The sequence below is a fragment of the Dasypus novemcinctus genome, chromosome 9, assembly GCF_030445035.2.
Source record: "Dasypus novemcinctus isolate mDasNov1 chromosome 9, mDasNov1.1.hap2, whole genome shotgun sequence".
NCBI classification, from domain to species: domain Eukaryota; kingdom Metazoa; phylum Chordata; class Mammalia; order Cingulata; family Dasypodidae; genus Dasypus; species Dasypus novemcinctus.
Window position 1 is genome coordinate 109,093,672 of NC_080681.1, and position 26,261 is coordinate 109,119,932.

The following is a 26,261-nucleotide window of genomic DNA, read 5'->3' on the forward strand; positions in this document are numbered from 1 at the left end:
GGAGCACCTGAGTCATCCAGGGGCCAGAGGTCAAGCTGGGGGCTGGGGGCTGGGGGCGGGAGGCCTCGGGGGACGGCATGTTCCTGCCAGGGAGCTGGTCACGAGAGTTTCCAAAGCTGCTAGGCCATCAAAGCAGGGGCACACTGGACACCTTGGGCCTGGGCTGGACCCACCATCCCTACCCGGCTAGAAGCACCCCCTCCCCCACGCAGCTGCTGCAAGGGTATTTATAGCCTGAGTATGAGGGGGCAAGGACGCGCGTTTTATTTCGGAAGTGATAATTCCAGTTCCAGGTGGATGAACTCGGGAGAACCCAGCACCCCCTCCTTCATTCCACCCTCACCTCTAGAGCAATCGGGACAGTCCGTGCTCCTACTCAGCCCACCTAGAAATGGCCCTTATTACTGAGTCCCAAGGGTAAGGGGCGAAGGGGTTGCGCTATTCTTTCAGATTTGTCCCCTCGGTTTTCAGACCTGCGCCCCCGCACACACCGCCAATCGTCTACGTCCCCTTGCCGGGCTCTCTGACCTCGCGGGGGTTTAAACTGCACTTTCTTTCGCGGGGGAGGGAGCCGGCGCGGACCTCTAGTGGTCAGCGCTGGTACTGCAGGGGGAGGTGCCGAACCTGGGCCCGGGGTTCCCCGCAGGCTTGGGCGGGCCACCTGCATCCCTATTCTCCCTTTCTTTTCTGCGCCTTCGGCTCCGCGAAGAGGGAAGCCCCGAAATTGGCCTTGGCCTTTCGGCGCCTCCTTGCGCCTTCGGTGGGGCACAAGGATTGTGCCTGGTGACTCAGATCTGAGCGTGGCCGCTTTCCTCCCAGCCTGGAGACCCCGGGGGGTAGAGGGCGGAGTTTGTCCGCACACCCTGCCGCACTCCAGCCACCGCGGGCACAGGGCAGGCAGTAGGCGCCTGGCGAATGTCTGTTCCATCTATTCGTCACATATTTATGGTGCACCTGCCAGGCCAGGGAGATGACATGACCCTGTCCTTCCGGAGCTCACACCTAGGTCCTGGGGCCTGACGTTGTAAACGTCTCCAGGAGCGGGAACGCTGCCGAGATTGCGGGGACACTGGGCTGCGGGAGCACAAAGGAGACCAAACCCATCTGGGGGCGAGGAGGGGGCCAGGCGAGGCCCGGGAGGAGCTGAGGGTCTGACAGGCAAGTAGTCAGCTCAGTGGAGAAGCCGAGACAGGTACTCCAGGCCCAGGCTCCCGCGGACGCCGCGACGCGGGCCCCGCCCCTCACGGCAGCGCTCTGGCTGTGATTGGCCCGGATACGACGTGCTGGCCAACCCGCTGCTACGACTGGTTTCCGGCTGTCCCTCGCGGAGGGGCTGAGAGCCCAGGCAGGTGGTGCGTGCTGCGGCCGCAGGAGCAGCGCTGGGCTCCCCCGTCCCTCCTAGGGCTTCTCCAGCCTGCGGTACTTCTTGCGCAACATGGACACTGGGTCCTTGAAGAGCACCGGGTCCAAACGGAGGCGAGAGGACACCAGGGGCATGTGGCCGAATCCTGCCGCTATCCGGTTGATGCAGTCCCAGGCTGGGGGCTGCGGCTCCAGCACCCCTGGCGTCTAAGACGAAGCGAAGGGTGCCGTCAGAGGGCCTCTCTGGCCTTGCGAACTCCCCCCATGCACCCTCCCGCCCTCCCCACTCCCGCACACAGCAGGATTGGGGTTAACCTTGCGAGGGAATCTCCCCTTCCAGATCCCTCCCCCAGCCAGTGCCCTCCCGGTGCCAACCTGTCCCCCCCTGGCCTCACCAGCGGGGGTTTGGCCTCCTGGTGCTCCTTCCCGTAGGGCACCTTGATAGGAGGCAGTTTGGTTACAGCTGCTACCAGGAAATTCATTAGGACGTCCACGCAGGTGGGTGCTTCATCTGCCAAGGTCCTCAGAGCTTTGGGCAGATATTGAGTGAAGAGAGTGTGATAATACCTGGGTGAAGGGGAGGACAGGGAGAGGCTGCAGCTGAGTTCACCCCCACACCCCATTTTCCTGCCCCCCTGACCTCAGTTTACCTTTGACCGTGGTCCCCGTCCCTCTTGTGAGGGCCCTGCTGCTTTTTCCAGAACCCTGGCACCTCTGAGAGCCCCCATCCCCAGGATAAACAGGTCTCCACTGAGCTGGGCCTGCCCTGGCTTGTCTGCAGCCAGTGGTGTACCCCATGACTCCCCCGTCATGGCTCCTTGGGCCCACACCCCTGAGCTCTGAGCCAGATGGACGGGAAATCAGCTGGCTCCAAAGCCACCAAATATGGCAGCCCAAAGAGCACAGGATGTGGACTAACCAGGCTAATGCCGCTTGGGGCGAGCCTCGCTTCCCACAATCCCCACACGGAACAATTTGGGCCCACTCTGCACACATTGGAGCCAATTTTCCACCCTACTGAGAATTCCCAGCAGAGCTCCTGGGTAAAGTGACCAGAGGGTCCAGGTTACTCATGTTTGGTTAAACGTGTAAGGACCCCCTCCAAAGAGTACAAGATCCCTGTCCCAAGATTGGGGTGCTTCAGGTAGCTTTTGGAAGGCCTGGGACAATCCATACACATATACAGTGTCAGGACCATTCTCTTGTCACCTTCCCCTCCACACACACACACCACAAACCCTAATCTACACTGTCCATTCCCTCTACCCTGCAAGTCTTAAAAGAACAATGCTGTCATTTGTTGAACATCTATGTGCCAGGAACTTCATGTGGTTCTCTTATTTGATGATCACACCAGCCCTGTGAGGTGAATATACCCCATTTTACAGATGAGAAAACTGAGGCTCAGGAGTGGTGAGATGTCTTGCCCAGGATCACATAACCGGGAAGGGGCAGATCAGGGCCTTGACCCTGGATCTCTGGGCTCTCGGCTGACTGCTGTGTTCACTCCCATGTCACCTTGCTCCAGTTCAGGGAAGGGTCTCTGGCCCTGTGATCCCCGTACCAGTGGCGGCGTCTATACCTATGGTAGAAGGCAGCCGTGGTCAGCACTATGGAGAACTCATTGGCCTTCTCCGCAGTGTAGCCCCAGCCGCCCCAGGCCTCGTTCCAGAAGTGGCTCCATGTCAGAAAGCCCACCATCCTCTCCGGGAAGCTCTGCCACACCACAAAGGCAAAGTCCACCTGGGGAGGGATTTGAGTGAAGTATGAGGAAGGACTGTCCAACCCTTCAGCAACATCTAGAGATGAGGAGGCAAGGCCCGCCGGCGCACAGGTGGGGACAGCACTCAGGAGAGAGGAAAGGGGAGCCCTTACTCTGTTGGCTAGAAGTGTAGTGTGAAAGCTTCTGGGGAGTGCTCAAGGGAATTTTTCCAGCGGGGAGCCTCTGAAGAGTCTGTTTCTAAAAGAGGCTGTGGAAGCCTTCATTAAATTTTCTAATGAGGAGGCCAGCTGGCATGGTGGGTGGTTTCAAAAGCAGGAGGCTGGGGAAAGGGACTTTGGCCCAGTGGTTAGGGTGTCCGTCTACCACATGGGAGGTCCGCGGTTCAAGCCCCGGGCCCCCTTGACCGGCGTGGAGCTGGCCCATGTGCAGTGCTGATGCGCGCAAGGAGTGCCGTGCTACACAGGGGTGTCCCCCGTGTAGGGGAGCCCCACGTGCAAGGAGTGCACCCATAAGGAGAGCCACCCAGCGCGAAGGAGGGAGCAGCCTGCTGAGGAATGGCGCCGCCCACACTTCCCGTGCTGCTGACCACAACAGAAGCGGACAAAGAAACAAGACGCAGCAAAAAGACACAGAAAACACACATCCGGGGGAGGGGAGGGGAATTAAATAAATAAAAATAAATCTTTAAAAAAAAAACAAAAGCAGGAGGCTGGACGCCGTGACCTCCGGTCTTCTCAGCTCTGGGAACCTGTGGGGCTGCCTGGGCCTCCGGCTCTGTCCCCACCTCACGGGGCTCCTGTGGGGCCCAGCCCTCACCTCACTTGTGGAAAGATTGCTGTGAGCATCGAGGCTGAGGATGGCGTCGGTGCTGATGGCACTGTACGGGAAGAAGCGGTCACTGGCCTGCAGTGGGACAGAAGTGAGAACAACTTGGCCTGGGCCCCTCCCCAAGCTCCCGCAGCGAAGGTCTGAATATCAGCCACCCAGGAGGCCCTGAAGGAATGGTGGCGGGCAGTGAACAACAGCAAGCCCGCCCCTAGCTCCCTCTGGGACCTGGGCAACTCATTTTACCTCTCTGGGCTTTGATTTCCCCTCAATAAAATGGGGCAATTGGTTTTGACAACACAGGATGCCTCTGCTGTCTCGTTAGATACATCAACCTGGAAGGGTTGTCGAACATCCCTCATTTCAAAGAAGCAGGTTCAAGGAGACGAAGTGACTTGCCCAGAACCACATGGCAAACAGGTACCCGGTATCAACCCAGGTTTTTGGAAGCTGCTCCTTCCCCCGACCCCGCCAAGTGTACCCCAATCCTGTCCATGATTTTTCAAGGTCCCAGGAGACATCAACACCTCCTCTCTGCCTTTGCTTCTTACCTAAAACCCTAGTTCTCTAAAAGTGCAATTCTAAAAAGCTAGCGATGGAAGGGAAGCATTTCAACCAAAACCCACTACCTGATTTCTTCAGGCCCAACTTGAAGTCCATCCTTGGCTCAGCCCAAGCAAAGCAACCTGGGTGTGCCCTCCCCAGGTCCCAGCATTTCCACCACCTTCCCCACCCCTCACCTTCCTGGGCCCGTCAAGGACTGTCAAGGGCACTGCTGTCTCAGGCCACTTCCCCCTGGGTGGGGGTGGCCTTTCACTGCTCCAGAGAACCAAGATCTAGGAGGAAAACAGGGTGGTCCTGAAGCTGGGGGTCTGGGGAAGAAGCGGGGGGCAGAGTGATCTTTCTCCAGATGGAAGAAATATGGGAGGCCAGCTCCATAGGTGCATATGGGAGGAGGGTTTAGTTGGATCCAAGGTCCTTTTAGTGCCACCCTGTCCTTACTTAGGGGCTTCTGAAAGTCAGGAATTCAGGCCATCTGTAGCGTTAGAATTTAAGACAGTGGGTTGTGCTAGCTCCTGGGCTGGGACCCTGACCTTCCATCCTGTCCCATCCTGTCTCAAAGGTTTTCATTCTCTTCCTCCTCCTCGATCATTCCCAACTCAGCTCAAATGCCCCGGGACTCTGGAGCCCATCCCCCTGCCCCCTGGCTGAGCTAGCTGCTTGTCTCCTCTCTATGTGCTCTAGAGTCCTCCTGCCTTCTCGGGAAGTGAGATCTGACTATCTGTGTGCCTGGAGATACTAAGTGAACCCGAATGCGAGGGTGGGGGCAGAATCCTTTCTTGCTGCTTTTTCTACATCCTTAGCATTGAGCCCAGGGCCCGGCACTCAGAAAGTGATTGCTGAGTGAATTAATGAATGACTGAGCGAGTGAAAGAATGAATGTTTGCTTCTCTAGCCTCCCCAAGCAGCATCTGCTTTTCGGGTGGCTTCAACAGTTTCCACTTGGGGGAAAGGAAGAAGAAACTTGAGACTTAAAAGAGGAAGGCAGCAAGGGCACTTGGAAATCCTCCCCCATCTCTCCCCAGAATGTGTGGACATCCCTGGGGTCTGGATGTTGTGGGGCCCTGCCCTGTCCCTCGCCCCCACCCTAAATCCCAGGACCCAAGCTGGCAAGGGGGCAGACCTGGGCACAGTGCTGGGAGCCTGCCACCGCCTGGATGAGCTTCAGCGGGGGCTGGCCAGGGGCCCCCACCCAGATCAGGGCGCTGAACCTGCCCGAAGGGCGGGAGCCTGGGGGAATGAGACACAGGCCATCAGGGTGGGAGGGGACAGAGGGTGACAAAACCTCATGGAGAGTGACCTGAGTGGGAGATGGTAGGGGTGATGGGAGTTTGGGGGGTTCTTGGTGGGGCTCTGTGGATCAGGCTTGCGGGGACTTGGGGAGAGTTGATAAGGTGACCTCAAATTGTCCCATCCCTAGGGCATACCCTGTTGCAGATGGTAGAAGGGGAAGTCCTGCGGACTTGTGGAAAAAGTAGGCAGGGCCAGGAGTGCCCCTGGGGGGCTGTTCCACAGCAGTGCAGGGTGAGCAGAGGCTCCAAAGATCCGGTCCTGAATAATCTGAAATGAGAGGGGCTGTGCAGATGGAGTGGCTGGCGTGGCCGTGGGCAGGGCCCAAGGGGGTGAGGACCTGGGGACAAAGGGGCTCAGATGCAAAAGCTGGAGTAGGGAACCCTCAGTGATGTTCAGGGGTGGCAGGTGGTGGCATGCTTGCTGTAGCACCAACAGGCCACGGCATGTTTCCAGACTCAGACCCCTTCCCAACACAGGGCTCCAGGCGGCCACTGTCGATCACCTGGAGCTGGAACATGAATTGAAATCTGTCCCCTTTACAGATGGGGAAACTGAGACCCAGACTGGAGATGGAATTTGTCTGAGATCTCATAGCCAAGTCTCAGATTGGCCGCAGAGGCCTCTTCAAGGCGGGTCCCCCAAACACTGGAGCTGGGGAGGTAAGGTAGCGAGGGAGAGCGGTGTGGAGAGGGGACAGGGACAAGGCAGGAGCCAAGGGGCAGGGTCCCCATCAGACAGCCCCCTCACCTCCAGAGTGGTGTAAACAACCTTCTCCACTGAGGAGAAGTAGGCATTCCATAGAAACTGGGTCTGCTGACGCAGGGCGAGGATCCGTGCAGGGGGCAGCTCCTGGAGGGCAGCCAGGACCTGAGACACAGAGGGAAAAAGGAGGAGGCGAGGCCCAGACTGCCCCTGAGCAGGGAAACCTGGGGCCAGAGACCTGGGAACCAGAAGCCCTTTATCCACAGCTCTCCAAGTGGGTTAGCAGCGGCCACCCTTGGCTAAGTCCCAAGTAACATAATGATCAAGAGTTCAGGGTCACAAGAGGTGGGTTAGCCGTGTGACTGTGTACATGCTACTTAACCTCTCTAGGCCTCAGTTTCCTCATCTGTAATATGGGGTTAATAGTACCACCATCATATGATATGAAAATTAAGTTAGGGAAGAGGTCAGATGAGCTTCTGTCTACCATATGGGAGGTCCTCTGTTCGTGTCCTGGGGCCTCCTTGTGAAGGCAGGCTCGCCTGCACGCTACAGAGCACCGCCTGGCCCAGAGATGCTGCAGAGAGCCGACTCAGCAAAGGTGACCCAACAAAAGAAGGGAGACAAGCGAGAACACAGAAGAGTGCACAGCGAATGGACACGGAGAGCAGACAGCAAGCAAGTTGCAAGTGGGGAGGGGAAATAAATAAATACAGACACGGAAGAACATACAGCAAATGGACACAGAGAGCAGAGAGCACACAAAAATAGCCGCGGGGGCGGAGGATAAAAAATTTTTTAAAAAGATTAAGTTAGATATGATTTATTTAGCACAATGTGTCAGACACACTGTAGAGACTCAAAAAATGTTATCAATCCCCACGCCATTCTCGGTTCTCAGGGGACTCAAGGCAAGCTTACACATATGTTTTCCAGAGCCAGTCAAATTTAATTTCAACAGATGGGAAAGGCACTGTGCATTTTGTTGTCCCACCCCAAGTCCCGTGAAAGAATGCTCTCTAATTTTGGATTTTCTATAGGCTTCCTTTATATTGGGTATTTAAATATTCAGGGACCTGTGAAGCTGGGCCCAAGGAACACACCTGATCTAACTTATCCTGTTGTACAGGTAGGGAAACTGAGGCGGGAAGAGGCTCAGGACTTGCTCTGGGTAAGAGAGGACTCCTGCGTCCCAACCAGAGCTCACTCTCCAGAATCTTCAGAAGCCTCTACCTCTATCTGATTCTATGGGAGCCTGACAGGGAAGGCTTGGGGCTGGGGGACAAATTCCTCAAAATACACAGATGGGGGACGAGACTGGGGACTGAGGCTAGCCCTCCCATGTCGGTCCAGTCCCCCCCCCATGGCCAGGGCCCTGAGCTACCTGAGGTGAAAGCCTCTCATCAGCGATAATGGCTGCTTTGGTCCAGTCGATGACCTCGGAGAAGGGCAGCTCCCAGCGGGGGCTGAGAAGCACGGGGATGCAGCCAGCCTGAAGGGGAGCGGGTCACAGTGGAGCCCCATTTCACCCTGCCCATATTCACCCCTCCCACCTCCAAGCCAGCAGCTGCTGCAGCTGGGGGCAAGGGGCAAAGAGGAGAGGAAAGTCGTTTTTGGTGGTTTTTCTTGTATGTGTGTGTATGGGGAGATGTTGAAGGGGAGCACATTTTGCAGAAATTCAGTGATTGTGACCACAGGCGGTGCTGGATCCCAGAGTAAGGGAGGGGCAGCTCACTGCCCCTGCCACCGGCCTGGGCCGGGGGCACTCAGCCAGCTCAGGAGGGAGGCAGGGAGGGGTGCCCCAGCCCAGGTTATACCTGCAGGGCTTGGAGGAAGTGCAGGGCGTCAGGACGGTAGCCAGGGATGAGGCAGAAGGTGGCGTTGGGTGGCGCTGCCCCGGGCTGGGTCCTAAGGAGGCACATGAGAGGGTCTCGCACACATGAGGCCCCAGACACCGCCAGATCCTTCGACGGCCCCAGGACCTCAACTCTCCCAAGTTCACGATGTACCAGCCCACCTCGGCATTCTCATGTGATCACGCTAGTGCAGCCGCATAGCCGCACGCTCACACACTGGCACCAATGAGAGCCACACACCACCCTCCACCCGCCGCTGTATTCGGAGCCAGGAGCCCTGGTTCTGGCTCTGGCTCTGCCTTGGTGGCCTTGGGCACTTCTATTCTCTTCTCTGGGCCTCGGTCTCCCCATCTGCGAAATGGGGGGAAGCAGGACCTGACTTTCCAAGGCCTTATTTGACTTGGATGCCTGTGTTTGCCCTCCCACTACTCTGCCACACGCAGACTCGGGGGGGGCACCCCTCACCTGTGGCCTCCACCCCCAGCACGCCCCCCACCCCGAGAGCCCAGGGCCATGAAAGGCCTCTCTGTCACGGGGTGGGCTCGCCCCTAGCCTGGAACCACACAGGAAGCCGCTGCCCAGAAGCCCCCTCGCATCCCAGAGGCCCCGGCTCAGAGGACAGGCCTCCTCTGTTCCTAACACCCCTCCCCCCAGCCCAGGGCCACACTCAGGCTGTGTGCGCCTGTGGGGGAGGGGGAGGACTCACAGCCCGCTCAGAGCCACTTCCCTGGGATTGCACCATCCGGGGGGGAACCACTGCGTATGCCCCAGCTGGAGCGGGGACCCAGGACTCCGAGGCTGGCAGGCCCTCAGAGCAGAACTGCTGAATAGGGACCAGGCGGTCCCAGGATCCTTCTCAGCCACAGTCCCCTGGCTCTGATCCTGAACCTTCAAGAAGCAGACCTGGAAGAGCTTAGCCAGCCCCTGGGCCAACCCCCATTGAACACAGGGGGAGACTGAGTCTCAGAGAGGGCAAGGACAGGCTCAGGGTCACAGAAGGGGCTGGGGCGGAGCTGGGACCAGAACCAAGGTGTGCCAACTCCTGGCCCCAGGTTATCTGAATCATCCCCAGAGTTGTTGCTTAGGGGTCTCCCAGAGGACCCCTGCCCTCTTTCTCCTCCACCCAATGCTCAGGCATCCGTCAGGCCCCCCTAGAAGAAGCCACAAGTTAAATACCAGAACATCCTTTACCTTACCGAGAGCCACAGCAGCAGCCAGCCAGGTACAGCCCCCCAGGTAAGCTTAGAGGGACTGGAAACCTATAAGGTTAAGGCTTCAGGGACCCCAGAGAGGATCAAAGAGCCTGCTGAATGAACTGCTCCCCTCAGTCCTCGCTGACCTCGACTGTCCTCTTTGAATATCATTTTCACTCTGCCTGTCATGCCCTTCCCTGTCTTGACCACCAGGGAATTCCTCCTTCTCAGTCTTAATGTGTAAGCTCAAACGCCACCTCCTCCAGCAAGCCTTCCCAGATCCCTCCAAAAATGGCTCCCACTTAGAAATGGTTCCCGCCAACCTTTACTGAGCCTGCCCTTGGCTCGAGGCACCGTTCTAAGCACTTTATGTGCATCAATTTATTTCATTCCCACGCAGCACTGAGATGGAAGGTTTGCACTGTTCTCCCTGTTTGCAGATGAGGTCACCCAGCTCTTTCCTGGAGCCTCAGCTTTGCTCCCTCCTTAATGCTGTGTGTTGTCACTGTTCACTTGTCTCTCTCATACAAGCCTGAGCTACTAGCAGGCAGGGGCAGTACCTCTGCCATCTCTATATCCCCAGGGTCTGGCAGAGAGCCTGGCAGAGCACCTGGTAGAGAGCAGGCCTCCCTGGGTGTTAAATGAACACAAGTTCAGCGAGTCACAAGGACAGATCCAGGACCGGTGACCAGAAAGTTCTGAGAGGTCAGTTTCAGCACAAACGGTCATCCTGGATCTGTCAAAGTGGAGCCGGTGGTGGCCTTGGAAGGAGGTGAGCTCCCCATCAGTGGAGCTAAGTAAGCAGGGGCAGCATGAGCACCTGTGGGTGTTGTGGGGCGGGGGGTAGGGGTGGATGTGTTATGGAGGGGACTTGTGCATCTGGGTGGTGACTCCGATGAGGTCTTAGGATTTTGTGACCATGCCAGGTTGGAGCCTCAGTGGCAAGGGCAAAGCCCGATGCGGCTCTACCCAGGGCTCCAGGGCTCTGGTGGGGCCATGGGCAGGACTGAGTCATGACTTCCCTGGGTTCTGGGTACTTGGCCTTTTCAAGCCCCTTCCTCCATAAAAATATTAAAAACTATATTTTATAACTCTACCAGTATAATGACAAAGATATTAAAATTATATATGAAAATTTTTCTTTTACCTGAAAATTCATTTTTTAAATTCTCATTTTGAAAGAAATGAAGACATTTTCATGGCTCTCTAAAAGTATCCTAGGCCTGAGACCCTATGCCTCCTGTGTCTAATGAATACGGGCTGGGGGACTTTAAAACATGCATTGAATTTACGTTTAAAAAAACAAAAACGTGGAGAACATCTATACATAATGCTTGTACAAACAGAGTAACTCAGAAAAGGCACACGAGAAACTGGAAACTGTTTTTCCTTCAGGAAGGAAAACTGGGTGGCCTGGAGATGGGGGTGGGACGGAGACTTTTTACTGTATACCCTTTTGTGCCTTGTGAATTTTCTACCATGTGAATGAATTACCTATTCATAAAAATAAGTAAATAACAATTTAAATGGGTGGAGACCGGGAGACTGTTCAGTGAAGGTGGAGAAACGGTTTTGGAGCCAGACGTGCGGGATTTAATCCCAACTCCACGCTTCCAAGTGCCTAATCAGAAGAGTGAATGGGAACCTTGTCCCAAAAGGCCCTTGGCTGGTCATGCCACCTCTCTGAGCCTCAGTTTCCTGTTCTCTGCAATGGGGATAATGCCTTCCTGGAAGGGTGCTGGAGAGGATTAGTACTGACCTACGTAAAGTCCCTGGCGCAGCCCCCAGCGCCCAGCAGACCCTCCCCACGCGGGAGCTTCCTCCCCTCCCCCTGTCCCACCACTGAGCGAATGTGGCCTGTGGAGGGGACCGAGAATTGCCTCGTCCCCTGGCCAGTGCCTGTTTATCCAGGTCACCCTCCGGGAGCCTCCCTCTCTCACTCTGTCCCTGTACTGTCTGTCTGGCCCAGGCAGGCACGTGGCACATCAGGGGAAACAGGCTCGATCTACCCCAGGGATGACAAGTCCTGTCACCTGAAGGTGGGCTGGCGCCAATGACACAACTCCTTGAGTTCAGAGGACAAAAGCAGCAGCTGCCAAGTAGCGGCATACTATGGAGATAAACTTACAAAAGCGCTACTCAGAGAGTGGCCCCAGCTGGTTAAAAAGCCCAGGCCACTTCTGGCCAATTTTAGATCAATCTGTAAACCTTTAGTGAGCACTTGCAGGCCTCTGGGGCTACAGAGTCCTTAACTTGGAGCCCAGGCCTGGGCCTCAGTAGTGCCCCAAAAACGTGATTGTGTAGGCAGAGTCCTTAACTTTCAACGTCTCCAAGTCCAGACTAAAAAAGCTTTCCAATTCACCAAAAACCAGCATTTAGCGGTAAGTAAAGTAGCCGAAAGAAGAACTCCCTGCAAACCAAGATAGTGAAGTGCCCGATCAGAAAAGTGAGGGGGACATGGTAAACAGAGAACCCTGTTCCCAGAGGCAAGCTTCTTTCCAAGCTCTGAGCTGGCAGGGCCTGGGAGAGAGCCCCAACTTTGCAGCTTCCCTGCAGAGAGGAGGCCCAGTGGGACGGCCTGGCAGAAGGGCTGTGGGGCTGCCAGGGCTCCCAGGAGGCCGTGTGCCCTCAGCAGGAGAGGGATTCCATTCCCACAAAAGCCCTTTGGTTGAGAGAAGCCCCAGGAGCCCCAAGCAGAGGCAAGAGAACGGAGTTCGGTGGTGAGATGAAGAATTCCTGGGAGGAAAGTCGAGCTCAGAATAGCTGCTGCTGTCTAGCAGCAAACAGAAAGATCCTGAGGGAGCAAGTGGGAGAATACCAGAGTGACAGGGTCCAGCTCAGGCCTGCCGCAGGGACCGTGGATCACCTCAGAAGACGTGACTTTCATTCCTGTCTGCCCAGTTAGCCTCTGGAGATGGCTGACCTCTTGGGAGTACAAAGAATGCTCAAGGGTTAACTCCAACTAGTCCCATGGAGAGAAGTTTCTGAACAAGTTCTTCTAGTCTTATATGCTCCTGTGCCCCTTGTACAGTATTTAGGCAACCTCACCAGCGAGCAGTTCTTTAGGTCTGACCTAAGTCATATTAGCTGTAACCAAAGACATTTGATAGGAGTGATCATAGACTCTCCCTCAAAACTCAGAATTCTAATACTGAGACTTTGGAGACAGACAATCCTGTATTCAAATATTAGCTTTGTTCTTTCTAGCTGGGTCATCTCAGACAAGTTACTTAATCTCTATGAGCTTCAGTGTCTGGTACCCAAACAGTTAAATGAGAGCAATTAGCATTATTTTCTTATCAGCATTTTATTAAAAAGTTAATATTTATTAAAGTGATTTGAACAGTACCTGGCACAGAATAGACATTATATAAGTGCATGTTAAACAAAATATTAGGGAAGGAGGGTCTGGAATGAGGGAAAGTAAGTAGCAGTGAGTTGTGTTTATGTTTTTAAAGATCCCCAAAGAAGAACACCAAAACCTGCCTTCGACACTCCTTGCAGCATATCACCATCTTGGTGGAAGTGTTCTCTGCTGTCTAACCTGATTCCCTCCCGCTGCAGCTGAGGCTTAAATTTGCCGGGACCAGCTGGCTCTCCCATCTTAATCTTGCCCTAGACCCTGACCTCTGGCTCCCTCCTATCCCATCCCCATCCCTCTCCAGCCCCCCTGGGGAAGGGTTCACTTACTGCTCAGGTCCAGGGTCCTGCTCACAGTGCCCATTCCAGGGACAGGCAGAGGCGTTGGTGCCTGCTGTGCGCCACCTGCCCCTCTCCTCTGCCAGGGCTAGCAGGGGCACCCCGGGGTGGGGGCTGTGCTGTTGCATCTGGCCAGGTGCTCCCCCTCGCCATGGGTGGGCTTCAGGGAGAAGCGGGAGGGCCACATCGAAGCCGGGCCGGAAGGTGTCCACGGTGGGGCTGGCCCCCGCCACCATGGCCTGCCCCAGCTGGGAGGTCAGGGGCCGAGGGCCTGGGTGGAGACGGAGGATGAGATGGTTCCTGCCCCCACTCCACCGCGGCGGCTCCGGGCTGGACTCCCCAGCCGGGGCGTCCAGACTGAGGAGGAGGAGGAGGCAGGCTTCACTGGGGCTGAACGTGTGGTAGCGGGAGCCCTCGATGGAAGCCAGGATCCGCCGGTGAATCTCAGAGATGGGTCCAGCCGCCGGGTACACGAACACCTTGAGGCCAGCACCCCTGCACTGAGAGGTGTCAAAGCAGGCTCCCCAGGTGCAGCCATCACCGCGGGGGGCTTGAGGTCGACGGGCATTCTCCAGGAGCTCCCCAGGCTGGGAGAAACTCTGCAGGAACTCTGCATCCAGCCAGCGAGGCCAGCCTTGGGGGGCTCCTGTCTGAGGCCCAGGGGGCTCTGCCAGACGGAGAAGTGGGGGGACCCCCAGGAGGACAAAGAGGAGCCAGCAGACTGACAGTGCCAGCCAGATGGACTTTCTACTCCACAGCTGCATGTGGCCACCCAGAGCCTGGGCTGGAGGGAGCTAGAAGGTCACAGCCAGTCAGCAGGAAGAGCAGGGACTTGAGGGTGGGTGGCTGGGGCTGGGGTCAATCCAGCCGCCTCACTGTACAAAAGAGAAGACTGAGGCCCCTCCAGAGCAGGCTACCTGCCTAAGATCAAACACTGAGCCACCAGGCTGGCACGAGACCAGGAAGTACCCAGCTTTTTGGCTTGCCTTCTGTGGTAAGGACTGATTCCTTGGCCTTTGGACAACCAAGCCAGCTTTTGCCCTCCCAGCAGGGCCCCTCGCCTCTGGGTGCCGCTCAGGCTGATGTAACCTGTGTCCAGACTGCAAGGCTGTATCTTTCTGCCCTCCTGGATGCCCCTGGTCTTGCCCTTGCCCGAGACGAGAGCTGTCTGCCAGGCCATGGGGGACTGTCAGGGCTCCCACAGGGGATGGCTTGGCCAGGGTGCCGTGCTGGAAGGAAGCAGAGCTGGTCTCCCCAGCCCTCCCCTGCCTGAGCTATCCCAGTGGCCCCTGTGCCTGCTTGCTGGCACTTCTGGCCTGTGGGCCCTGCAACTGGAGCTAAAATTAGACCCCCTGCCCCATGTGGGCCCTCAGGGCCAGCTGGGGTCAGAGGCTGGTTGCGCCGTGGCGCCTGACCTGGGGAGCCAGGCCGACTCTGGGTTCTGGGTTTCTCCCTTCCTGCTGCTGTCCCCGGCTCAGGCAGCACAGCCCTTTCGCCCCCACCACCAGCAGCTGACCCTGCACCCTCTGGCTCAGCGCTGTCACAGTGCAGAGGCCAGGCCCCCTGCGCCCAGCCCCTGTCCCAGTGCCCCCAAGTCCTGCTGACGTCTCCTCCGCCTGGGCTCCGGCTCCGAGCAGCACCTGGTCCTCTCGGCGCTGTCCCAGTGGCAGCCCGGCTCCGCCCCCCGCCAGCTCCGATTCGCTCCTGGCTGGGAGGCCGGGTCTCCACTTAACCACTTCCAAGCCAGTCTCTCGATGGTTACCGATAATGACCAGCTGATACCTCACTGTACAGTTTGCAGTTTGCCAAGAGCAGCCTTTGAATCTTTGAAATCGCATAGTAACAATCAAGGCAGAGGTTTATCATTGTCATTTTTACAGCTGAGAAAGTGAAGCTTAGAGATGGAAGTTCACCTTCCTAAAGTGACCTCACTAAGTGGCAGAGTGGAGATTTGAACACTGAGCTCCTGATCCTAACTCTTCGAGCTTCTCACTGCTCACCCCAGCTGAGTGTCAGAATGTGGAAAGTTACTACTCAACGGATGAGAAAGTCAACAGGTGAGCTGAGAAAGGAGATAAGGGGCTGGGGGTGGGGTACTGGGAAAGGCACCTCTGTCTTCCTTTCTCTGCACCTCAAGGCCCCAATCTCATCCAGAGTCAGCCTTTTTGGGGTCACTCCTGGCACCTTTCACTCAGGCGTGCCTGGAGCTCTCCTTCTTCTTGTCTGTTCTTCATGAGGTTGAACTTGACTCTCCATTAGTACACGTGCTAGTGAGGGGTTCCCCTGCTCACTTCCTTGGTCTAGCTCTGTATGGGGGGGTCATGGAATGAGTGGTGTCAAGGTCATTCAGGGGATGGCGGAGGCACAGACCCTGGCTACCAGGAGCCCCAGTCTGAAGAGGGAGGCCACAAGGGGTTGGGCAGACCTGAGGTTGAACTCTGCCTCTACCCCTTACTGGCTGGGTGATGTTGGGCCTCTGCCCCCTTATCTATAACATCCATCCATGGGATTGTTGCCAGGTTCAATCTAGGCCTGTGCCATGGGGGTCCCTCAACAAGTGGTGGCTTCTTTCCCTTGCTTGCCTTCCCCTGACCTCAGAGGGCTGCTGGTCTGCTGAGGGGCCACCATGGAAATGTTTTGCCTTCTGTGGGCAGCCAGTCTAAGTGAGAGGCGCAGTTCATACACCCAAGGGTGTCCTTAAAATGGCCAACAAAGGGGAAGCCCGAACACTTAGCCCTAAAGGGTCAGTTACCAGCTGTGTTATACTCAATATAATTGGTTCCCAGTGACTCTGTCCTTTTCCACACTTTTACCATCAAGCTAATTAAAACTTCTATAGACATTAAGCATCAGTACACCCTTCTCAGTCCTCATCCTATCTCCTAGTAACCTGTACTCTAGGTTTTAACTCCATGTGTTTATTCGTCATATTTAATTCCTATTAGTGAGACCATACAGTATTTGTCTTATTGTGTTTGGCTTATTTCCTTCAGCACAATGTCTTCAAGGTTCATCTGTACCAGAGCAAAATGACAGTTTATTTATTTATTTTTTAAAGATTTATTTATTTATTTCTCTCCTCTCCCCCCCCACCCCCGCCCCGGTTGTCTGTTCTCTGTGTCTATTTGCTGCGTCTTCTTTTTTATCTGCTTCTGTTGTTGTCAGTGGCACCGGAATCTGTGTTTCTTTTTGTTGCGTCATCTTGTTGATGTCAGCTATCCGTGTGGGCGACGCCATTCTTAGGCCACACTTTTGTCGCTCTGAACGGCTCTCCCTATGGGGCGCACTCCTTGCATGTGGCACTCTCCTACGCGGGGGACACCCCTGCGTGGCAGGGCACTCCTTGCGCGCATCAGCACTGCGCATGGCCAGCTCCACACAGGTCAAGGAGGCCCGGGGTTTGAACCGTGGACCTCCCATGTGGTAGACGGATGCCCTAACCACTGGGCCAAGTCTGCTTCCCCAAAATGACAGTTTAGATGTAAGGTTTGGCTTGAGCCATAGGCTGGATTGAGTTGCTATCAGCTGAGATGGGGAAGACTGAGTGGGGAATAGTTCTTGAAAAGAAGATCAGGAGCCCTGTTCTGAGGCCAAGAATCATGGCTTATTCATTTTTCTTATACCAGGCACTAGCATAATAAATGTCCAACAAAAGAGAAAAAATAAGAGAAAAAAGAATAAAAGGAAAAGGAAACAACAACAAAAAACACAAAAAAATTTTTTTTTAAATGTCCAGCAAATGTTTGATAAATATTTCCGTGCTGCTGACGACAACAGAAGCAGACAAAGAAACAAGATGCAGCAAATAGACACAGAGAACAGACAACTGGGGGGGGGGGGGGGGGAATTAAATAAATAAATAAATCTTTAAAAAAAATGTTTGATAAATAAAATGGACAGATGGATGGACAGATAAGCAAAGCTGGGAGGGCTGGGAAGCCAAGGTTGGCTGGTGAGGGGCTTGGGGGAGCACCTGACACTGCTCCTGTTCCCCCCTCCCCAGCTCTGAGCAACCAGGCCAGCTCAGGCCCGTGTGCATACTTGTGCACACATATAAGCCTCTCCTTCCTCCATCCCTGCAGAGGAGGCTGGCTGCAGACTGGGTTTGTCTGGACTGGGATTGGCAAAGATGCCCGTGGGATTTAAATGGAAGAAGAGAATACAGGGTACCCTGGCAGGCAGGACTGAGCTGGGCTTATCCTAAAAATAAATCTCTGGACTCTGTCTAGAGCTCTGAGGCTGCCACTGGACTCTTTGGGGCTCATAAAAGCCACCAGGAGTCCCTGTCCTATACCTGGGCTCTGATCAGTGGGATGGCAGCTGACACTTTGGGGAGAAGGAAGTGGGGCAGGTGGGAGAGGATAGCAGTGAGAAATAGAGGAGGTGGTGGCCTGGGCTCTGGTTCAGGATAAGGAGGCACCCTGGAGGAGGCAGCAGATTTTGGTTCCTTCAGGGCAGGGTTGAAGCAGGACTTTGAGTGATTTGAGGACAAGGAGGAGGTCTGGATGGCATCCTAGAGCCTCTGAACACTGCAGCGTTGTTTCACAGCTGTGGCAGTGTCATGGCCAGCTGGGGACTGTGTGGGGGCTGCCTGAGCATGGGATTAGTTCCTGCCTGAGGTGCCAGGTGTCGTATTGGCCAGGGTGCCCAAGAGAAAATGGGGGCCAAGAACACAATGTTTGAGCACAAGTATGTCCTCTCTGCACCTGCCTCTGCCACCCTTCCTCCCTTCTCCCTCTCTGATGGCTGGGGCACTGGATAAGTACTGTGATTAAGAACACAGCCCAAGTACCCTTAACATGCTGTGTGTTCCAGGTAAGTTACTTGACCTCTCTATAAAATGGGCATAATAACAGCTCCACTTCAAAGGCTTGCTGGGAGGAGGATTAATGAAATAACATCTATATAGCATTCAGCATGCCATACCTGGCATGGAGCAGGCACCGAACAAATGGCATCCTGCTATCCCTCCTCTTCCCAGGGGGATGTCAGGACCAGGACTTCCTTTTCCCCAGCATGTGCCCATGTCCTTCCTGCTACATCTCTGTCGCTGTCCTGGAAGCAAGGAGACCCTTGGAGCTCCAGGAGGCCATTACCGTGGAAACCCATCTGCTGCCTCTTTGCTGCTGTTTGGTCCTCCAGCTCTGGACTGTCTGTGTGTCTCAAGGCAGAATGAACAAGTGCGGGGGGCTGGAGGCTGCAGAAGGCTGCAGGAGGCTCCAGGGTCTCAGCTCTCACTTGCCTGAGCACAGGTAACCCCAAACCTTGATGAGTCTCCACAGGACCCTTCAGCATCAATCCAGCTCCAGCTAGAGTGAGTCCGCCCTCCTGGACCATCCCGCACCTCTGCCCCCATCCCAACACCCACTCACAGGATGCAGAAGAACTTGTGCCCATAAAGGATAACCTACTCTGGACCCCAGCAGGGGCAGGGGTATGGAATTATCCCAGGGAACCCCAAGATGGGAGTTGGGGAAAGCAAGTTCTGGCCTCTCATATCCAGGGAGTTAACAGAGCCTGGATTTGAACCATTGCAAACCAGGGGGATAATTCCTGTTCATAGGCTCACTGTAGGGCATGTTGGATGAGACAACATGTGGGAAAGTGCTTGGCACACTGTCCAGGTTTGTACACATGTGAAAAATTAGAGTCAACCCAAGGCTACCTTCTAACCAGCCACACCTAGGCCCAGCCCAGGGGAGGGGAGCAGTCCCTTTTCCTACAGAACGAGACCTACAGAGTGGGCCTCTAGGGTGGGTCTTTGCTGCCAGGAGAAGCCAGAGGGGCTTATGGTGAGAGCAGCCACAGCCTAGCCCCTCACACACAGGCCCCTGACCATGCCTCAAACTGCAGGCCGACCTTTCAGCCCTGGCCCTGCCCCTAGGACCTGCATTCTTGGGACCGGGTTCTGAGAGTGGGGTGGGGACTGGAGTGTGCAAGGCAGGTAAAGTGAATTCCACGCCCTGATCCTGAAGTCATTCTGTCCATCTTCCTGAATGCTTCACCTGAGTCACACCCTCTCTGCAGGCTCTAGAAGCTGGAGCCAGCCTTGCCCCTGCTGCTGGACCCTCCCAAAGCAGCACACACCCTGCCACCTCCACCTTCCCCCTGCGGGCAAGGAGTTCATCGCTGGAGCCAGCTCAGCAAGTGTTTTCCTAGCAGGCCGGCTGCTGTAATTAACAGCCTGTTTTCCACAGCCGAGCCAGATTTCTTTCTCCCCTCCTCCCTCCCCGGGAGCCTCTTAGCAGAGCAAATATAGCTTTCTGTGGGCTCTTTGAGGAGATGGCCACAGAGGGGTGGGAGCTGGGGGCAATGGATCAGGCCTGGAGGGAAGCAGGCTCAGTGGCGGGCACCGAAGAGGAGAAGGGCGCTCAGCCCCATCTGCCTCCGTGCCTTGGCCACAGATATTCCTCAGCGTGTGACACTTGTCCCTGTAAGTGATGGAGCACCTCTGGGCGCTGGGCACCTTACATTCGTTCCCTGGTTTAATTCTCACTACCACCAGAGGAGCTAGGTGTTCTAATCTCTATTTCCATATTAGGGGAGGGAGATACAGAGAAGTGAAATCACTTGCCTAGGATCACCCAGAGCAGGGGTTCTTAACCTTTTTTGTTCCACGGACCCCTGTGCCAGTCAGGTGAAAACCACAGACCCCTTACTAAGTCCACACAATACTGTGTATTATTTAATGAATATATCACACCCACACCAACACATCCCCATAAGAATACTGTTTTGTTTTGTTTTTTATTTCAATTCAAGCTCATGGACCCCTGGTTAAGAACCCGATCCAGAAAGTGGGTGGTAGAGCTGGCACCCAAACCCTGGCCGGTCTGATTCCAGATCTGCTGGATGTTCTGCTCTTCCTTATAGAAGAAAAAGCAGTCGGCTGGTTGAGCACCCTATGTGCCAGGCATTATGCTGGACCCTGATGTCTACCTCTAATCCTGGAGGTAGGGGCTCAGAGTCCCTGTACCCCTTTACTATAGCTTTAACATCAGCAGGGTGAACTAGGACAGTCCTTAACTGTGGGAGGAAACACAAACAGGAACCCCAGGAGACTCAAGTTGCCTCTTGTAATACAAACTGTCCCCAAGGGGTGTTCTTCGGGTCCGTGGGCCCTGCCTCCAAACACACCCTGAAACCATCCTCGCCCCACCCTATCTAGGCCCGCATCATTCAAAGATCTCCTCCCTCATCTCTTTGCTTTACTCTTTTTTTTCTTTCTTTGCTTTACTCTTATCTCACTGAAGTGGGATCTGATTAAAAGAGAAACCCCATCTGTTTTAGTTTGCTAAAGCTGCTCAAGCAGATACCATAAAATAGGTTGGCTTAACAATGGGAATTTATTTGTTTCAAGGCTGAGAAAAATGTCCAAATCAAGGCATCATCTGGAGATGCTTGCTCCCTGAATACCAGTTGCTGGCGATCCTGGACTCCTCGGTCACATGGCAAGGCCCATGGCGACATTTGCAGGTTTCCCCCTTCTCTCCAGGGTTTCACTGCTTTCAGCTTTTTGCTTCAGTGACTTTCTCTCTGTCTGAATTTCATTCTCTTATAAAGGACTCCAGTAAGAGGATTAAGACCCACCCTGGCCATGCCTTAACCGAAGTAACCTAAAGCAAAGGTCCTGCTTACAACAGGTTCACACCCGCAGGAATGGGTTAGCTTTAAGAACATGATTTTTCTGGGGTCCACACAGCTTCAAACTATCACATCATCCCTCCTTGGCTTTAACTCTTCTAGTGACCTTCCATCACATTTAGAATAAAATCCAGGCTCCCTTCCATGGCCTAGAAAACCCTCTGGGTTTGGGAAGCAGACGTGGCCCAGTGGTTAGGGTGTCCATCTACCGCATGGGAGGTCCACGGTTCAAACCCCGGGCCTCCTTGACCTGTGTGGAGCTGGCCCATGCGCAGTGCTGATGCGCGCAGGGAGTGCCCTGCCACATAGGGGTGAACCCCGCATAGGGGAGCCCCACGCGCAAGGAGTGCGCCCCGTAAGGAGAGCTGCCCAGAGTGAAAGAAAGTGCTGCCTGCCCAGGAATGGCGCCACACACACGGAGAGGTGACACAGCAAGATGACACAACAAAAAGAAACAGAGATTCCCGTGCTGCTGACAACAAAAGAAGCAGACAAAAGAACACACAGCAAATAGACACAGAGATCAGACAACTGGGGTGGGGGTGGGGGTAGGGGTGGGGGTGGGGGGAGAAGGGGAGAGTAATAAATAAAAAATAAATCTTAAAAAACCTCCAGGACCTTGTCTCCTGCCCTGTCCCTGCTCACTCTGTACTTGCTGCACTGCTTTCTTCCCACTTCTCAGACCCAGCAAAGCCACTTTCACCTTAGGCCCTATACCCTGACTGTTCCCTGTGCCTGGAATGTTCTTCCAGAGCTCCTTTCCAACATCCAGGTCTCAGCTTACATGTCACTTTCTCAGGGAGGCCTTCCCTGAATACCCTCCATCAAGGAGTCAATGGTGGCTGGAGTCGAGGATCTCTAGCAGCCAACCTTTGGTGAGACAGAATCTCTGCCCATGCCTTGATTTGGATATCTTCACAACCTCAGAACTGTAAGCTTTTACCCTAATAAAGTCGCATCATAAAAGCCAACACATTTCTGGTATTTGCATCAGCAGCCTTTAGCAAACTAAAACAATCAGTAACTCACTGTCCAGTTTGCCACAGTCCTTCCTGCTCCCTCTTATCTTACAGGGGCCCACTTAATCAATTTACCTGACTAACTTGGACCCTGAAGGCATTTGTGTTTGCAATCTCTGCTCTGGGTGCCTCTTACTCATTCTTTTAATCAACACCCACTGTGCCAGGCACCATGCTAAGTCCACAGAAAAGAATAAGATGGCATCCTTGCCCTCAAAGAGTCCACAGTCAGGTGGGGAGGCAGCCTTAGTACAAGTAGCTTCACTGCATTGTTATGTGCACTGTCATGGATAGGTCAATGAGAGTAAGGGGAGCATCAAAGAGACAGAGGGGAATCAGCCAGGCAGGATTTCCCAGAGAAAGTGACATCTCCATTGGGTTTGCAAGACAGGATAGGAAGCAGAAGGGAAGGATGTTTTGGGCAGAGGAAGAAGCACAAGCAAATGCATGGCAGTGGTCAAGGGCATGACGTGTCTTGGAACCAGCAGGTCACTTTGGATGAGAAGGAGGAGTGAATCTGGCTGGCTGAAGGAAGTTGATCTAGATCTTGAAGGGCTTCTGTGGGCTTGAAGGGCTAAGAACTGTGCTCTTCCTTTGTCATGGAGGTTGTAAGTAGTCCTAGAAGGATTCTAAGCAGGGACTGACCTAGTATTGCTGGTAAGGCTTACACTCCACCCCAGCCCGCCTCCCCTCCCCAAACCTGCTGAGGACTTGGCATCCATCAGGCCAGCCCGTGCTCTGCAGGCTGGCAAGCCTTTACCAGGTATTTGATGGTACTAATGATATTGAGGCTAGAAGCCAGGAAGAGAAGATTAAGAACCAGGAATTCAGGTCTGCTCTGGCCTCTGGGCATCCCTGATCTGACCCTCCTCCAAAAATCGTTTTTGATGAGATCAGGAAGTTGCTGAGACCAAGTAAACACCAGGAGGCTGGAAGGAGCCAGAAAGCAGTCTCCCCCTCCCAGGAGGGGATGTGTGGGATATCCAGCCCCTTCCTTTGTAGGAAGCTCCTTCAGCCTGGCCTCCTTCCCCTGGGCTCTGTTCTCCCTGCTCCTCCCAGCTGGGGCTCTAGCAACTGCTTTGAATGAGACCAGTAAGTCACACTATATTGGCACCAATATATTGTGCTAGATGCTGGTGGTTGGAGTTTATCAGCTGGAAGATGACAGGGATGGAGTGAAGGTGGACATTGAATAGACCACAATAGATTCAACACATCTTTTTAGTAGAGGAGACAGCACCTTCAAAGGCATGGAGAGATGGCAGGGCATGGACAGAATAGAGAATGTTATGTTCCCAAAGAGCAGATAGGCTGGTTGGCATATGCTGTAGAAATTAGGACTGTGGGACCTGGATTCAAATTCCAATTCTGCCACTTGGTTGGGTGACCTTGGGCAAGTTACATAATCTGAGTTCCCCCAGACCAGACCCAGAGACAAGGACTTGGACTTGGGACCTAGTAGTACATTTGGGAGGTGATTTAAGAACCAGAAGTGAAGGCATGGGGAAAGAGAGAGAGGAGCAGCAGTCAAGTAAAAAGGGCTGATGTGCAGGTTGTTGCTGTGAGCAACAGGGTTCTGGTTCTCTGGGGACTCTCTGGGAAATGGCATGAAGAGCATCTCAAAACTGTCTTATCTGAGGCTGGGCAGGCTGGGCATTGATGCATCAATTCTATTGATGTTGAATTGCCCTTGGGGCGCATGAACAACCCGCCTTCCTGTTTCATAGGAGTCTAGGAAAACCCTCAGGCAAGAAAGCAGATAGGAAGGAGCAGGTCCTTCAGAGGAGGGACTCTGTGCCTGCGGGAAACTCAGCCAGGGAACTCGGAGGCTGTGGAGTAGCTCTGAGCTCATAGTAGACCAAAGTCTGCTATGACCTCTTTGAGCCTCTGTTTACTCGTCTGGAAAATGGAAAGAATAGGACATGCTTCACGAGAGGATTCAGTGAGGTAAAATATTTGAAAGGCCTAACAAGTTGTCTCATCTATAGATAATCCATAGAAGGTAGGTATAGTTGACTCAGCTTAAATACTGACTCCTCAGAGAATCCTCTGGTTGACCTATCAAGAGTAGCTTACCCCTTTTATTCTCCATTAAAACATCCTGCCTATTTTGTACAGAACATTTATCAGAGTATTAATATTCTTATGTATATGTTTATTATGTTTCCTTTCATTAGAGTGAAAGCACCAAATGGACAGAGAATTCATCTCTCTTATTCACCACTTAATCTCCAGAGCTGAGTGTAGTGTCTGGGGCATATTAGGCACATATATGTGCCAGGGACTTACATGGTTTTATTTTCTGTTTATGTGTTTTACTTTTTCTTTTTCTTTAAAGATTTACTTAAAAAAAAAAATTTATTCCCCTCCCCACCCCACCCCCACCCCCGATGGTATGCATGTCTGTCTACTCATTGTTGCTTGCCTTCTCAAGGAGGCACTGGGAACCAAACCCAGGACCTCTCTCATGGGAGGTAAGTGCCCAATGGCCTGAGCCATATCTGCTCCTCATGGGCTATGGCATCTGCTGGTCTGTGGCATCTGCTCATTTAGGCATTTGCTCCCTGCTGCGATGTAGCATCTAGCTCGTTGTACTCTAGCTTGTTGTGGCAGGTGCAGCATCTAGCTCATCTTCTTTAGGAGGCACCAGAACCTGAATCCGGGACCTCCCATGTGGTAGGCAGGCACCCAACTGGTTGGGCCACATTCTGCTTCCCTGTTTTACATTTTTATTGTGGTATCACATACACAGCATATAATTTCCCATTTTAACTGTTTTCAAGTACACAACACAGTGGCATTAATTGCATTCACAATGTTGTGCTACCATCGCTACCATCGCCACCATCCATTGCCAAAACTTTTTCATTACCCCAAAAAGAGATGCCATACTCATTAAGCATTAACTCCCCATTCCCCTCTTCCCTACTTTACCCCCACTCATGGTAACCAAAAATCTATTTTTGTCTCTACAAACTTGCATATTCTAGGAATTTCATATAAGTGAAATCAAACAAGTTTTGTCCATATTTCACTCAATGTGATGTCTTTAAGTTTCATCTATGCTGTAGAACATATCCGAATATCATTCCTTTTTATGACTGAGTAATATTCCATTGTATGGGTTTACTACATTTTCTTTACCCTTTCATCTGTTCATGGACACTTGGGTTCCTTCCACCTTTTGCTATTGTGATAATCCTACTACAAATATTTTACAAATATCTGTTTAAATCCCTGCTTTCAATTCTTTTGGATTCTATAAATACTTTTTGAACGGGAGAATGATTATAGTAACAATCATAGAGAAGAACAATTCCTGTTTTGACTTTTATTAAGCATATACTATTAGCTATGTAACTGGATGCTAAAAGAGGATTCACCCAGATTCCAACTGGGTCCCCATGCTGAAAATAGTAGGTGCAATTACATTCAGAATTAGTCAATTCCTCCATCATATGCCCATTGCCTATTTCCAGGTCATAATACAGGATAGAGCAAAGAGTACTAGAGAAAGTCTCAGTTAAGGGCAAGGGAAAGTATTTGGGGAAAGCTTGTTTGAAGGCAGGGCTTTGAAAAGAATAAGGCTATTATATAATTGTTCCCCTTCGGAGTCTGATATATCCCAAAGCTTCCTCAGAAGCTTCAGAGCCCTTCTGAGGCCCTGGGAGGGAACCTAACAGTGTGTTCACATGGTCATATATTATGACAATTTTGCAAAAGTAATTTAAAAATTATTTTTCTTAAAGAGGGCTTCCCAATTTATATAAGCTTAAAGCCCCACAAAATCTGGATTCACCTCTGCCTCCTATCAAGTCTGAGCTATTGAAATAACCAGTGACCCATGCATTAGCTCATTTAATACTCTATATTGTAGGTACTTTTGTTATCCCTATTTACAGATGAGGAAACTGAGGTCTAGAGAATAAAGTTATAGTCCAAGATGTCACAGTTAGTAGATGATAGAGTTGGTATTTCAACTCAGTAGCCCTTCTCCAGAACTCAGACCCTTAACAATAGTGCTTTACAATGGTGTGTATATTTCCTTGTCCATATACCCCTCCAACTATGAGGTATGCAAGGACACAGAGAAGTTATTTCCATAAACTCAGCACCCAGCCCAGAGGAGACATCAAATAGGTTGTTACATAAGAAAAAGAAAAGCTGGCCTGGCACTCACGGTGGAGCCTTGGTGTTCTGTTGAACATAAACAATTTCATGGAACAGCTACATCAGACAAGGCTACTCTTTGACTGTAATGGATGAAGACAGTAACAAGACGACTCCATAATCAGGCCTAAACTACGTGAATATTGTCCAAACCACAAAATAACCAGTTCTCCTCCTGTCCCAGTAATATTGTTACTGGATTTTGTTTAGCTTT

At 53.1% G+C, this 26,261-nt stretch overlaps 1 protein-coding gene across 2 annotated transcripts; it reads right to left on the reverse strand.

The window, feature by feature from the left end:
• Positions 1–239: 239 nt before the first annotated feature.
• On the reverse strand, positions 240–14,899 carry EXTL1 (exostosin like glycosyltransferase 1). 2 transcript variants are annotated; one of them, XM_004450520.4, is made up of 11 exons: positions 13,206–14,899; positions 8,284–8,374; positions 7,851–7,958; positions 6,512–6,631; positions 5,899–6,031; positions 5,595–5,701; positions 4,651–4,746; positions 3,902–3,988; positions 2,945–3,105; positions 1,758–1,929; positions 240–1,569 (listed from the first exon to the last, which is right to left on the reverse strand). In XM_004450520.4, exons 1-11 carry the CDS (start codon positions 13,976–13,978, stop codon positions 1,399–1,401), a joined length of 2,019 nt encoding a protein of 672 aa, XP_004450577.2. In that variant the 5' UTR covers positions 13,979–14,899; the 3' UTR covers positions 240–1,398. The 2 variants fall into 2 exon arrangements, with proteins under 2 accessions (XP_004450577.2, XP_058160058.1); XM_058304075.2 differs by lacking the exons at positions 5,595–5,701; positions 7,851–7,958; positions 8,284–8,374 and having other exon boundaries at positions 13,206–14,852.
• Positions 14,900–26,261: the final 11,362 nt, after the last annotated feature.